General features: G+C 35.2%; 1 protein-coding gene across 1 annotated transcript; it reads right to left on the reverse strand.

Annotated features, from left to right (window-relative positions):
* Positions 1-4,861: 4,861 nt before the first annotated feature.
* Positions 4,862-11,596, reverse strand: LOC18431058 (large ribosomal subunit protein uL3). Its single transcript, XM_011623872.3, has 5 exons — positions 11,439-11,596; positions 9,997-10,107; positions 8,625-8,929; positions 6,245-6,654; positions 4,862-5,359 (listed from the first exon to the last, which is right to left on the reverse strand). Exons 1-5 carry the CDS (start codon positions 11,521-11,523, stop codon positions 5,101-5,103), a joined length of 1,170 nt encoding a protein of 389 aa, XP_011622174.1. The 5' UTR covers positions 11,524-11,596; the 3' UTR covers positions 4,862-5,100.
* Positions 11,597-15,068: the final 3,472 nt, after the last annotated feature.

Here is a 15,068-nt window from a genome sequence, read left to right on the forward strand (position 1 = left end):
AATTAAGATGATGAGAGGACAAGGTCTTAATGTTCCCAAATTCTCATGGTTTGGGGAGCTCTAGTGCCAGCTATTGCATGTAAGGAGATTTGGGGTGCTTCATCCAGATCTTCTCCCTCTTTATTTCCTCATGAGTAGCTGTCAACTCAGGTTCATCGTTGTCCTCTTTTTCATCTTTTTGTAGTCCTTCTACCCAAAACATTGTTGGGTTTGACATAGTAGGATTCATCTTTTGAACTCCAACCCTTATTTGATCTTTCAATCTGCTGAGGTATACATCAACATCGATCAGATAGCCTTCTGAAAGCCCCTTGACTTTGTTAGATAGCCTTTGGAACTCCTTTTGATACTCCAATACTATACTTGTTTGTTGAAGTTTAGATAGTCGACCGGCATAATTTTCACTTCTTGTAGGTCCGAATCTAGCATTCATAGCTTCAACAAACTGCTCGCATGAAGCCTTCGGTTGGTATTCAATGTACCATTGAAACCATTCGAGGGCTTCTCCGTCCACATTAAAAGATGTAATGGTTAGCCATTGATATGGAGGTACCTGATGATAATTAAAATACTATTTGGCTTTGAAAAGCCAACCAGGTGGGTTAGTTCGATCGAAACGAGGAAATTCTAACCCCATGGTACGTGTTTGGATGCCTCCATTGCTGCCAAATGTTTGACCGGCTCCAGTAGGAACGTGTGATCGTCATGTCGATCCTTCAAGGTCCCTAGGTACTCCTCTCCATTCATCCAATCGATGTAAAATTTCAGCAAGTAATGCTCCTTGTCTTTCAGAAGTTTCTCTATGCACTTCTTAGGAGTTCTACAAGCTAAAAATTATTTCCTCCATCCCCTCGTCCGTGTCTGATACCAAATTGTTATGGTCTAAATTTTGGATCCCCAAAGGGAAGTATAAGACAACCTTCTTTTTACCTCGAGCTATGGTGTCTTAGTGTCGAGAAAGCGACTCAAGATAAAAAAATATTGTAATTTAAGGAGAATAATCTCAAAGGGAGATTGCACCAAATCAATTTGATATTTGATAACTCTGACATAATCTTCATTAGCTTTTTCACATACTTAACTATAATAAATAAAATAAAAGATACCCACTTGGCTACAATATCTCCTATTTAGTAGCCATGTTTAACAACAACTAACTCCTACTAAGTAGCAATTGACTCTAACAACAACTAACTCCTACTAAATAGCAATTGACTCTAACAACAACAACTCCTACTAAATAGCAATTGACTTTAACATTAACCTTAAACTCCAACAGCTAAACTTGACTTATTCAATTCACCTACACATCTTAAGTTCATTGTGAAGGTGAAGGCTATTTTGGTATCAAAAAAAAAAAAAAAAACGAAAAGTGAAAAAAAAAAAAAAAAAAAGGTGTGGATAAGGTTTAGGAAAGTATGGTTTTTTATCTAATAATAAGCTCTGATTTCCCACAAAATCAACCAAATAACCAATGGCATTGACAATTAAAGCCCCTCATTTTTATTACTTCCCTCCTAAGTAAATTCTAGACTCAATGCAAACCAAATCAAACACTAGGTCGTAGTTGAGATTTTTTAGGTGTACAAATTCTAGAGTTACTAGTTTTTTTTATGTAAAAATTACATTTGCTGAGTCCTCTCAAAGCCCTTTGTATTTGCTAGAACGATGGTAATCTTGAAGTGAGAGTAAAGAGAACAGAGTTGGTAAAAAATATGCAAAAGAGGCACTTTTGATTTATCTTACTCAACCGAATCATCACTAAGCAGTCAACAATAGACTTGAACTAGTTGGATCCCACCAAACAACAACTGGCATGGCAAGGTTAGGGCAAGACCAGGGATAGTAACCCTAAAGCATGGAATTCGACCTTGTCAAGTCGATGCTTGCATCAACAGTAACTGTTTTTCACTTTTACTCCTTCCCTTGGGAATCGCATTTCTTAGAGTCTAGATCGCATGAAAATCTCAAAATTTATTGGATTTTTTTCAAAACAAAAGGTACTAAACAGCGCAAGACAAGAAATTATTCTGTAGGACAAGGGCAACTTAAATCCCTCTATTTCATGTTTTCACCACATTCAGAACACAACTAAAAAGAACCACGTGGATTTGTGTTTGAATGTGTCTGTTTCTATGGTTGTATGTGTGTGTGCCATGTCCGGCTCATGCCCTTGGCGATCATGGCCCTGAACAGGACCTAATATCAGCCATTAGAACTGAGAGTAGTTTCAAGTGAAGAAGTAACAACTTACAACTCCAACACGATTGAAGATCATGGATTCCAACATTTTATCCCCTGAGATGCAATGAAGAAAAAAATAAACATATTTTTCTACTGTTTAGAGAGAAGTGTAACAGCAACAAGAAATGGAAGGAAATATAACAGAAGTAGCAGTAATTTCCTGACCATAAATCAGTGGTATTAGTGCATCTAACATCCAAATTTCATGAGGCATAGAAATTACTACAAAGTAGATGAGAAAAGGAGGACATACAGAAGGATGTCTAGGCAATTTGTTGGGGGGAAAGGTGTAAATCAGTGGGATTTATGGATCTCCTAACCAAATTTCATGAAGCATCAACTACAAAGCTTCAAATCGTAAAATTGGGGAATGTACATATGTTCTGGAATGCTAACATAAATAAGATTAGGAGGCTGGTGACTTAGATCTATAAGTGAGACACTGGAATGTCAAAATAGAATCACTTACATCCATACCTAAACCTAAAAGAGTTTATCTCCATCGGCAAAGAGCATCACTATACCCATCTTCAGTCAACATATGTTAATTTTCGTACTAAATGAATTTTGTGCAAAAATAAACTCCAAAGAGCATACAGTACTTTATTTATACTTCAGGTAGGAAATCATATATCTATTTAAATCAATATGAAAAAAAAAGAAAAAAGGATCGATATATCAGATAGCAGACCCGCCCAGGACCCTGCTTAGGCGGGACCAGCACCAGGTTATGTCCCCCTTTTATATCAAGTAGCAGACTTCATATGTCTCTAAGACCCAACATATCTATATACTTTGCAAGAGGGAACCGACCAAACTTAACTCCAAAAAGGAAATGTAAAACAACCAATGCTGTCATCCTACTCAAGGACACACACTGACAACTCTATGGTAAGGAATGATCCCAGTGTACGATAGGATCTACATTGACAAAACTGAACCCAGGCTCCAACAGAAGTTGCATGAAACGATCCAGCCTAACAGCTGAAATGCGACATCAAAGTATATAATTTCTATTGACCAAAAGTAAAAGGATACAAAAATGATGCAATAAAAAATTTCAGTGAACTATTGAAACAAGAAACTCTCTGAACAACAAAATATCTTTTTCTTATTCATCGATGATGAGTGATGAATTTCATTAAGTAAAAGCATTCGAAACTACAATACCGGGTAATCTTCAAAATTGAGGACAGTTTAGATTTTGGAATATCACAGTATTTAGATTTTGGAATATCACAGTATTTACCATTTGGCCGTAAAAAACCCGAGCCTATTTTCTCAAAGAACAGAAAAAATCATATAAGAACCAAAAACTTTGGCTAATTTTCAATTTTAGGATTTTAACAAGAAAATTTGCTGATATTATATAAGAAGACTGAAGCACTCCCAAAAATTAAAAAGTAAAAAATAAAAACATTGACGATTGGTGGATGAATGCTCTCTCACGTGGATGGTAGTCGCTCTCTCCCTTTCTGTTAAAGAACATATGAAATTGCAGCAGAAGTAGAGTGGCAGCCCTGGCAAAACGCTTACGCTTTAAAAATAGAAAAGTACCACAAAAACCCTCCGAAAAATACATTTCTTGGAAATCTTTACGACAAATATATAGCTGCCTGAAAATCGATTTTTTGTTTCTAGTTATGAAATTTGAAGTTCTAAAAATGTGGATCTATGAATGATAGAAAATAAATCCTCATAGTGTGTTACAGGGTACATCATTTTAATGCTTAAAATCTAAAGTTTTAAATTCATAATTATTAAAATCAAGATATGCTATTCTTTTTTAAAAAAAATTTGAAAATTGAGATTTGCCATCTGATTTCAGATATACATTTCTGCGTTTTAATACGACGCTTTATCCTTTTCGTAAGCTTACCCCTTTAGTCTTACAACTCTTGCTTTTATTAAAGAGTCATTTGTTGGTAAACGGCTACTTATGGATGGCACAATTTTTCTTACATGGCCCGCACCATGTCCTCCTTGAAAAGATGCCTTTCCTACAATGTTTTGTTTTAGATTGGGGGCCTTTCTCCCACTAACTTCCACCTCTAGGCCAGCAACCCAAACGCAAGATCCATAAAAATATCATTCGAGATGACTTGTTCTCTTCATGGTTATAATAAGAAAATAAAAAAACTCTCTCTCTCTCTCTCTATATATATATATATATATATATATACATATATATATAACTATTTTTAAACGGATAACTTATTACAAGATACACTATTTTTAATTGTCAAAAAAAATAAAAATACACTACTTCCAGAAATTGGAATTATTTTATTTCTTTATATCTACGTCGCTAGTGATGATAATCAATTGGAATGTTTCCCAACTTCAGAACACTGATTTGTGAGGTGCACCTTACTTCTATAGTGTAAGGGTGCAACCTTATTTAACTTTTTCCATATATACAGAGTCACAAATGTATATTACACACACAAAAGGATCAAAACGCATCTTAAACGGTAAATGGAACATTTTTCAATCTCTTGTATAAAGGAGTGCAAAACTAGGCCTGACTACCCCTTTCTATATCCACTACTAATTTGGTTTCAAAGTCAAAAGAGTAGACTTAATGATACAAGCCCTCAATTTCAAAGACACTCCATAAAAAAAAAAAAGAATAAGTTCACTACTGAAGTTTAGATGGATTACAACAGTTTCAAAATCAACAGCCACCAGATGACATTTTCCAAAAGGAAAACATCTGTTTTTCCACTAAATTTCACTAAAATCCTCAAGATAAACAAATTCATAGCAAAATAAAAGTTCAAGATAAACCTCAAATATGAGGTACACTAAGATCTCAAAACTAGGGAGCAAAATGTTGGGGATAAGATTTTAAACCTATGCTTTCATCCGGCCATAAAACTTCGCCTTCTCCTCAACTGTTTGGAAGCGACCATGACCAAATTTAGAGGCAGTATCGATAAACTTGAGCTTGATCTCCTCCAAAGCAACCCTTGAAGTCTGCTTCAACAGGGATTGCCTCAAAGTCACGACCCTCTTCTTGGGACCAACACAGCACCCCTTGATCATAATATAGTCATCCTTCACCAAACCATAGTGAGGGAACCCTCCCATAGGTGTTATGTCCTTCTCAGTCCTAAATATAGTCACGATAATCAGCACATAATCGATAAATGAAATTTCAAAGCTATAATTTGATGCAAAGAAATCATTAAAGAAATTGTCAATGTTCAAAAAAGTTGACAGAAAAATTATTTTTGCGAGACAAGTTAACAGAAGAAATCCAAAAACATGTTTCTAGTAATTTCAGGAAAGCACGTCTTTTGTCAAGGTCAATACAGAAAGACCATTAGCATCACAACGAGACTGGCAGATTTACTACTAATTAAAATGGTAACACTTCAGCTCAGCAATGTAAGGAAACACGGACAGTTTCGTTCATCTGAAATTACAAAATGGCACAACGGCAGCTGCTATATGTTAAATTCATTGCGAAGCAGATAGATCGTTGAACAGATGGTTCAGATGTTCTTGATGTGCATCGATCCTTCCAATCTAAACCATCCTTAAGCTGAGAAAACCATATTATTATCAAGAAAGCATGTGAAGTGAGTTTTGAAAAGAGGGGGTAAAAATGACAACCAGAATGGTAGAAGCTGAAGTCTCCTACCAACCTTCAACATAATCAAGCTACCTTTATCTTTTGAACAAAGAGAATTAGCATATCTTTTCATTTGGAAAACTAAAAATAATATACACAAACAGATTTACAACATTATATAAGAGGCTGTTTTGCAGTGTTGTTAATAATAAAAAAAAATATCCCTGCACCATGTAGGTTCACATAAAGGTGTCCATGCTTCCATAACACCTGCACCTGATTATCTTTGAATAATGTGCTGCAGTGCAAGGCCCAGTAGCTTTTGTATATATCTTAGGTACATCAAATAGTAATTTAATAATAATGACACCAATAATAAAATACTTGTTGATTAAGGTAAAAAAAGAACAACAATAATACCTGTCAAACTCAGTAATTGCAGAGTGAGACTCCTGCCCTGCCTTTCCCAACTTGTAAATCTTCTTGTTCATCTCCGTCCTGTGATGGTACCCATTTTGTCCAGCCCTGGCTACAGTGAAGGAAACCCTAGCAGGGTGCCATGCACCAATACATGCCACCTTTCGGAGACCTCGGTGAGTCTTGCGAGGAAGTCGGGTAACCCCCCAACGAGTCACCACACCCTCATAACCTTTACCCTTGGTCACGCCAATAATGTCTATCATTTCATCCTTTTGGAAAACTGCATCAATGGGCACGGTCTTCTCAAAGTATTTGTAGGCAAAGTCTACTTTATCAGCAACAGTGCCACCGTTCACTTGGATCTCCATCAAATGGGCTTTCTTCTGTTTCAAGCCCTTCATTTTCCTTATCTGCAAAACCAGATCACAATACAAATGTTTCTCTCTTACAATAAAAGGTGGAAATACAATAGATTTAAGTAAAGAATGAACTAATAAAGAAGTACTTGTAGCAGCAGGGTAATTTACAACATTTGACAAAAGCACGTTTTACATAAGCATTCAAGACATGAGCTTTTTTACATGCTCAGTAGGCAAATAGGTTATTGTCTCGATCTCTAGTCACTTCATCGATATAGAAAACAGAATGCTTATGACAAACTCAGAAAATAAGTGATCTAGAAAGATTTCAGATGAAGGATAATGTTAGTGACGCTAAGTTGCTAACAATCAAAAAACCATTAGCAAATCCATCATCATCACCCAAGCCTTTTCCCAACTAATTGGGGTCAAAAAATTGACATATTTAAATTACACGGATTCACTATCACTTTATTTACAAAATTCAATTCAGTGCTTGTCTCATCTTATCAAAGAAAGTGCATCTGATAGATAATTATTTAGGAAAAGGGAGGAGAAATACTAAAAGAAATAATGTTTCTATTTAAGTTATTCAAGTAACTATCCAGTTTTCAAGGGAAATACCACAAACACCACTCTATAGAAAAAAAGATAAAAACCTAGTATTCTCAAAAGATTTTTCAATAGCCAAAGTTTTGCCACCGGGTGTGGCCAGAGCAGAGCTTTGTAACACAGATGAAGCCTAGGTTTAAGATCCACCACCAAATTATCCAAGAACCAAGGAAGGATGTTTCACAGTTATAGAACTAGATATTTCAAAGAGAAATTTACGTCCTACCCCCTTATTATTGGCAACTACACAAATATTGTTTCTATTTAAGTTATTCAAGAACTATCCAATTTTCAGGGAAATACCACAAACACCACTCTATAGAAAGAAAGATAAACACCTAGTATTCTCAAAAGATTTTTCAATAGCCATAGTTTTGCCGTAGGGTTTGGCCAGAGCAGAGCTTTGCAACACAGATGAAGCCTAGGTTTAAGATCCACCACCAAATTATCCAAGAACCAAGAAAGGATGTTTCACAGTTATAGAACTAGATATTTCAAAGAGAAATTTACGTCCTACCCCCTTATTATTGGCAACTACACAAATACACCCAGTATTCTCAGGAAAAATTTAAATTAAACCTTCGGAAAAAGCCACTAGCATTAAGCCTACACTCTCTAATATATTTTATGCATCTCAAGAGAAGATCAAAAGACAGTTACAATCATAGAGATCAAGATAACACTATACCGAAAAGAAGAAAGATATCTCAGTAATACCCACAAAATTCTCTCACAAAACTAAAAGCCCTACCTTTCAAATAGCCAAGTAATTGAGCAAAGCAGCAACTCAGGTAGGCTAAAGAAAGACACGAGCAAGCAAAAAAACTGAGCCAATTTAGGCTAGGAAAGTGAGTGAGTGAGAGAGAGAAGAAGGGGATTGGAGATGGGAAGTGAGAAAAAAGAAGGTGAAACATTTCCAACCCCCAATCCCTTCATTTGACCTAAAGGAGATGGATGTAGAGAGACAAGACACATTTACTGGTGATTTTCAGGGGAGTTCAGTGCCGGAATCAGAGTTCTATAAGTAGAGAGGAAGACAAAAAAGTACAAGAGGTTCAGAGAGGCTAGAGAGAGAAACCAAGCAGGTATAAGGGAGAGAGGGGTTAGAGAGAAAACCAGAGAGTAGGACCATTCTTGTCAAAGGTACTTCAATAAGACACACATGTGAGGGGTTTTTTGAGAGGTGGAGAGAGGAAGGGGGGGAAGGGGGGTTCGGAAAGGTTTTATATGGTTTTAACAAAAAATATCGCGTTTGTGTAAGAACCCATGTATAGTGGGGTAGAACGTAAATTTGCCACACCTCACGATGGAAACCAAGAGAATTGACTGGTAAAAAATGTAACAACTTGCACAAACCCAGCGATCAAAAAGCAAGGAGAGGCATATGTAAAAGCTTTCTGAATTAGCACCTGTGTGTGAGCCAAAACACGCACAACAGTAGCATACTTCTTCATCTTCTCTAGCTCAGCAGTTATCTCTTTTTTCCCATCTTCAGATTCATATTTCTTGGAATACTTGGTAAAAGCTTTCTTCTTTGACTTGTACCAATTCTTATAGAATCTCCTCCTCAATTCCTCACTCAAATGCTGGGCCCAAACAGTATTCAAAGTGCGAAGCCCGCGAGGTGTCTTCACATAACCCACAGCTCCAACAACAACCAGTGGAGGAGCTTCTATGATTGTCACTGCCTCACATGTCTCCTTCTTATGAAGTTCTATAAAATGCAAAACAATCAATAAGCAAGAACATCCAAACATTACGCTAAGCAAACCAGAATGTACAAAACTAAAACAGAATTTTATTGAGTAGCATACATGAAAGAAACACAGTACATAGTTTGCGAAAAAACAGAACCCAACCTCAGCCGTTTTTTGGGTGAAATACACCAATTAAGGTGGGTGTCTTTCGAATTCCTCTCTCTCAGAGACTTGGAAATAAAACATTAAACAGATAAAGTAAACAAAATACACTTTGGAAGTAAAAAATTACTTAACCTTTTTTTTTTGGAAGTAAAAAATTGAACAGATAAAGTAAACAAAAGAAGGTTGCGAAGGATTAGAACATAATCAGTGATTTAAGGCTCAGACTCAGGTCCAGACTCGCCATGGGCCCAAGCCCAAGTCAGCAGTCTGGTTTGGCTGAGTCAGCAGTCTGACTGGGCTGACTTTCTGTAAAATTTACACAGTAGGATGGGTAACTTGTTCCGAAGCAGGCAAGTCTTAGGGTTCTGAAATCACAGACCCAGCACCCTGCTTGGTCTGAATAATTTGGCTGGGTACAACACCAAACCTACTTGTTAAACACTGAACGTAACATTGGACATGAACAAGGGATATGGCAGTCCTCAGCAAAAACATGGCAGAAGAACATGGAAAAGGTGTAACATGTATAAAGAGGTAGCAAAATTATTTATCATAAGATTCAACAAGGGAAATAAGAAATAAACCTTTCCTTATCCCCATTCTCGCAGTTTACCTACTTATTTTTCAGAAAATCTTGTTGCTTCAGTAAGGAAAGATGACAAACTCAATTTCCTAGATCATTCGATAAGTTGCAACATCACATACATTTCAAGGCTGATACATCTCAATTAATGAGAACAGTGAGAAAGGGGCCTGATGGTGTATAATCGTAAACGAAATAACCGCCACATAAAAAATCAAACTAGAAGAAAATGAAAAGTTAACATAATCAATCCAACATGTAGTCACTACAAAAGATATTCCAATAATTTAAAAAAAAAAAAATCAAATAATAAAGAAAGAGCAAAAGGCAACATACTCGATCCTGGTTTGTCAACCTCTCTGACAATGTGGGTCATACCAGACTTGTATCCAAGGAAAGCGGTAAGCTTGCAAGGCTTGGTGGGATCATCCTTTGGAAAAGCTTTCACTGTATCAAACCCATTCAATTAAACCAGTTAACAACATTTCAGAGAGGAGAAGAGGAACCATATTCACGTGAACCCCACAATCAGAAACTATATGCGCCACTACAAATAGTTAAAAAAAGAGTACAACAGTATTCTAAAGTTAATCATTAATAAAAGGAAAAAGTTTATATAGAGCCGAGGCTCTAAACAATTAAATTAGAGCCCACATCAAAATTTTCACCAGAAGATGTTGTTTTGATGCCCAAATATCCTCAAATTGATCATCTCGACATCAAGATGCATGGACATGAGAAAAAAATGGATTTCAAGTTTTGGAAATAGTGCATCTTGTAATGCATTTTTGTACCGCCAATTTTCAAAATTTTCAAGTTTTCATAGATCTGCTCGATGTACAATGTCTTTGAAGCTTTAAATTTTATAATTAAAAATGAAAATATATTTTAAGGCTATCACAAATATTTCCAGTATTGAAGCCATGTTTCTCGACACTATTTGAAGGTGCGATTTACTTTGATTGTTTAGAGCCTCAGCTCTATACAAACCGCACCCTTAATAAAATGATACTGTGATTTTACTAAAGTTGCATTGTGTTCAATGACAACACTTCTAATCATAGAAGAAAAAAAAATAACTGGGTAAAAGCTGAACTATTGTGATGACAAAACACTCGTGCCTTTAATCCATATGAACTGAATAATAAGAAACTACGTAACCAGTTAGATAAACGGGCTGAAAAACAATGAGTAGGCTAGTGTTTCGAAAAGTTTGTTAGGGAAAGAGTGATACTAGGATTTTAGGAAATATTCGTTGTGTTCAATGAAAGCACTGATAGTTGTGAGAAATAAGCAGGAACTGAGCCACCGAGAAAAATCCTAATATCCTTATAGATAAGAGGGAAGAGTATTGAAGAAATCAATTCCAAATAGAGCATAACAACCCCATTAATCCAGCAAAAATAACAAAATATATCAACGTGTAGCTAACATTAATATAAGGTCCTTATTTCATGAAACCAATACAACATTTTAACATAAAAAGGAAAAAAAAAAACAGATGCCAGGACAATCCATTTCCACATGCGGAGGGTAAATAAACAATACTATCTTACGAATAATTCAAGAAAACAGAATAAATATCAGTAAAAAAAGCATAGGCAACAAAAAAAGTACAAAACCATAATCAGAGAAAAAACTCGAGTACAATCCATTATTAAACAGAATAATACAATACGATTCCTCCATGAAAGTACAGTCACCATCTGGAATAGTGAACCATGACGCTTGAGGACCAACCGATCTAGAGAAAGAGCTAGGGCATTTCGGGTTTGTACCTTTTCCTCTGTGTCGACTGGCTCTCTTCCTTGGAAGAAACCCTAGGGAACCATGTCGAGGGTGCTCGAATTTCCTATGAGACATTGCTCTCCCTCTCTCTCACTCTCAAAATACCAGGCGGGCTGCCGATCCTATGTAGCGAAGCTCCCTCTCTCTCAAAATACCAGGCGGGCTGCGCTCCTATGTAGGCATTTTTCTAGGGATTTTTCGCGTAGTTCAAAATTACTAAACCATCCGTTCAATTATCTGTAATTTCATGAGTGCCCTTAAACGTACCGTGTTCAATTTTCAGGTATCAGGATATCGTAAGTGTTGTCCTGGGGATCTTAATCTTGACCGTTCACGCTCCGGGTTGTTGAGATTTGAAATGAGTGCTTTCTCTGGAAATCTGGGCCGTCCATTCTATGAAACGAGCGATTACATGAACTGCCATTAATGGATTGTGTACCATGCGATGTTACTTGGCTAAGAAAAAGAAGAGAAAGGACTTTGATTTTGTTTACAAAATTTTGCTAAATTTGGTTTTTCAATATACTCCAATTTTTTTAAAAAATATATTTTTAATTTCAAAATATCAGTAAAATTGCAAATTCTAGACAAAAACGAAATATTACTGTGTTTTATAATTTAAAAAATGGAGAAAATTTCAAATTCTAGATGAAAACAAAGTGTCATTGCATTTAATCATTGGGAAAATAGTTTGATAGGACAACAGGCCCATCAAAACAACTACAGGATGAGGTATCGTTGTGCATGTTGTTCACAAATGACATAGTTTGATTGATGAGACCCAAAACAACGTAAACACAAAGTTAGAGCTTTGATGGGATGCTCTAGAATCCAAAGGTTTTAAAATTAGTCGGAGTAAGACAAAGTATATGGAATGCAAGTTTAGTGATAATAAGAGTAGAGATGAGGATGTAATTAAGATTAACGGCCATGAAATACAAAAAAAACCACACTTGGGTCGATAATCCAAGAATTTTGAGAGATTGAGGAAGATATTGCATATATAATTAACGCTAAGTTGATGACGTAGAGATGTACAATTGGAATATTATCTAATCGCCACATACCAATGAAACTGAAGGGCAAGTTCTATGAGATAGTTGTGACACTAGCTTTGCTCTATGGGGTGGAAGGTTGGATGGACCAAAAGACAACATACCTATAGAATAAGTAGAAAAGATATGAGGATGTTAATATGGATGAGTGGCAAGACAATAAATGATAAAATTCGAAATGAATCTATTGAAGAGAATTTAGGTGTGGCACTAATAAGAGATGGATAAGTGGCAAGACAAGAAGGGATAAATTTTCAAATGAATCTATTAATGAATCTATTGGGGAGAAATTATGTGTGGCACTAATAAGCAATAAGATGAGAGACAGTAGACTTAGATGGGCTGACCATGTGTGGCTTTGAACAAGTAAAACACCTATTAGGAAATGTGAGTTAATTCAAGTTGAATGACTGAAAAGGGCAAGGAGTATACCCAAAAAGACATGGTGGGAAGTAGTCCGAAAAGATATAGGGACATATAGCCTCACTGATGATATGACCTTTAATATAATAGAATGGTGGATCAAGATTTGTGTAGCCGACCCCAATTAATTGGAAAATGTTTGATGATGATAATAATGATATATGTATATATATATATATATATATATATATATAGGAAAATAACATTTACCCCCTCTTCGAAATTTCCCATCCCTAGTAGCCCCTTGGGATCACCAAAAACTCATGTACCTCTTCAAGTTTAAAACTTTGGGACTAATTAGCCCCCTAATTATGTTTTTCTTTGGTTTTTTTACAAACTTGATCACGCCAAAACCATACATTAGTCATCCATAATTTTTTTATGACTTGATATACAAATTTTATTGATGATGATAATTATAATTAGTATTATAAATAATTATTATTATAATAATAGCAATAAGAACAACAACAATATATTAATTGTTAAATAATTCATCTCTTATAGGTATTTTTAAATTTTTATTTAATTAAATGAAAATTTTATTTATTTAATTTTATTTAACAATAGTAATAGAGATATAGATTAAACATTTTCCAAGTTCAAAAGATATTGATGCAATTGTAAAATAGGTCATAATATTAAAAAAAATCATTTTATTTTCATGTCTAAATTTATAGAGTGGGGTATATGGAGGTAAGATTGGTTTTAAGCAATGGAGGAGAAAGGAAAGGAAGTCGATTAATGGAAAGGTTTGGCATTTTGTAATAAAAATATAAAATTTGTAAAAAGAACAAATAAAACATATTTAGGGGGTCAACCGTCCCAAAATTTTAAACTTATGGGGGTACAATGGATTTTGATGAACCCAATGGGCTAATAGAGATGGAAAATTCGGGTGCTGGAGCTGGGGTATAAGTCATTTTCCATATATATATATATAGGAAAACTCTTCCCAACGCCTATAGGCGAAAATGACCAGTGATTTCGTCTACCCTCATTGCCATTCGAACTTCATCGCACGGTCACAGTTGTTCGGGTGATGTTTCATTTTTCAATTTTTTTTTAATAATCGAAATGATCTGAAATTTGGAATGTGTGTACATCTTAGTGAGACAGGGGTATAAGTCATTTCAACACACACACATATATATAGGAAAACTCTTCCTAATGCCTATAGGTGAAAATGAACAGTGATTTCGCCTACCTTCATTACCATCCAAACTTCATCGTACGGTCACAGTTATCCGGTTGTGTTTCAATTTTTATTTTTTTTAATAATCGAAATGATCTGAAATTTGGAATGTGTGTACATCTTAGTGAGGTGTACCTAATAAAAATATGAAAAAAATAATCCGAAAAATACGAATTGATCAAAATACCCCTGTAAATTTTATGGAGGTATTTTGGTCAATTTATATTTTTTGGATTATTTTTTTCATATTTTTATTAAGTGAGTCTCACTAAGATGTACACACGCTCAAAATTTCAAATAATTTAGATTTGTAAAAATAAATAAAAATTAAAATACTACCAAAAAATTATGACCGTGCGATGAAGTTTGTATGATAATGAAGGTAGGTGAAATCACTGTTCATTTCGCCTATAGGCACTGGGAAGAGTTTTCCTTAAACAGTAGGTTTAATATATAAAAGGTGTAGTTTGTATAGAGCCGATGCTCTAAATAATAAAAGTAATTATAAACTTAAAAATCTTGAAAATTGATACTACAAAAATACGTTACAAGATGCACTATTTCCAAAACTTGAAATCCATTTTTTTTTACGTCCATGCATCTTGATGTCGAGATGATCAATTTGAAGATATTTGAGCATCAAAACAACCTCTTCTAATGAATTTTTTGAGGTGGGCGCTAATTTGATTATTTAGAGCCTCAACTCAAAGATATTTTGGGCATCAAAAAAACTATTTGGTTGTTTTGAGTTAAGACTGAAAAGCAAAATAATTTAGCAAATTAAAGAAGCCTCATTATTTGGGTTTTTTGTTGTTGCTTCGGGGGAGGTTGCAATATCCGCCACACAGATGAGGCAATTATCTCTTTTTTTTTAGAGATAGTGTGTTCTATGAAACAAGAACAGAAACAAAACAAAGGCAACAATCAAGAGAGAGAAAGTCGATATC

Source organism: Amborella trichopoda, chromosome 4 (genome assembly GCF_054954075.1).
Source record: "Amborella trichopoda isolate Santa Cruz 75 chromosome 4, AtrichopodaSantaCruz75HAP2 v2.0, whole genome shotgun sequence".
Classification (NCBI taxonomy): domain Eukaryota; kingdom Viridiplantae; phylum Streptophyta; class Magnoliopsida; order Amborellales; family Amborellaceae; genus Amborella; species Amborella trichopoda.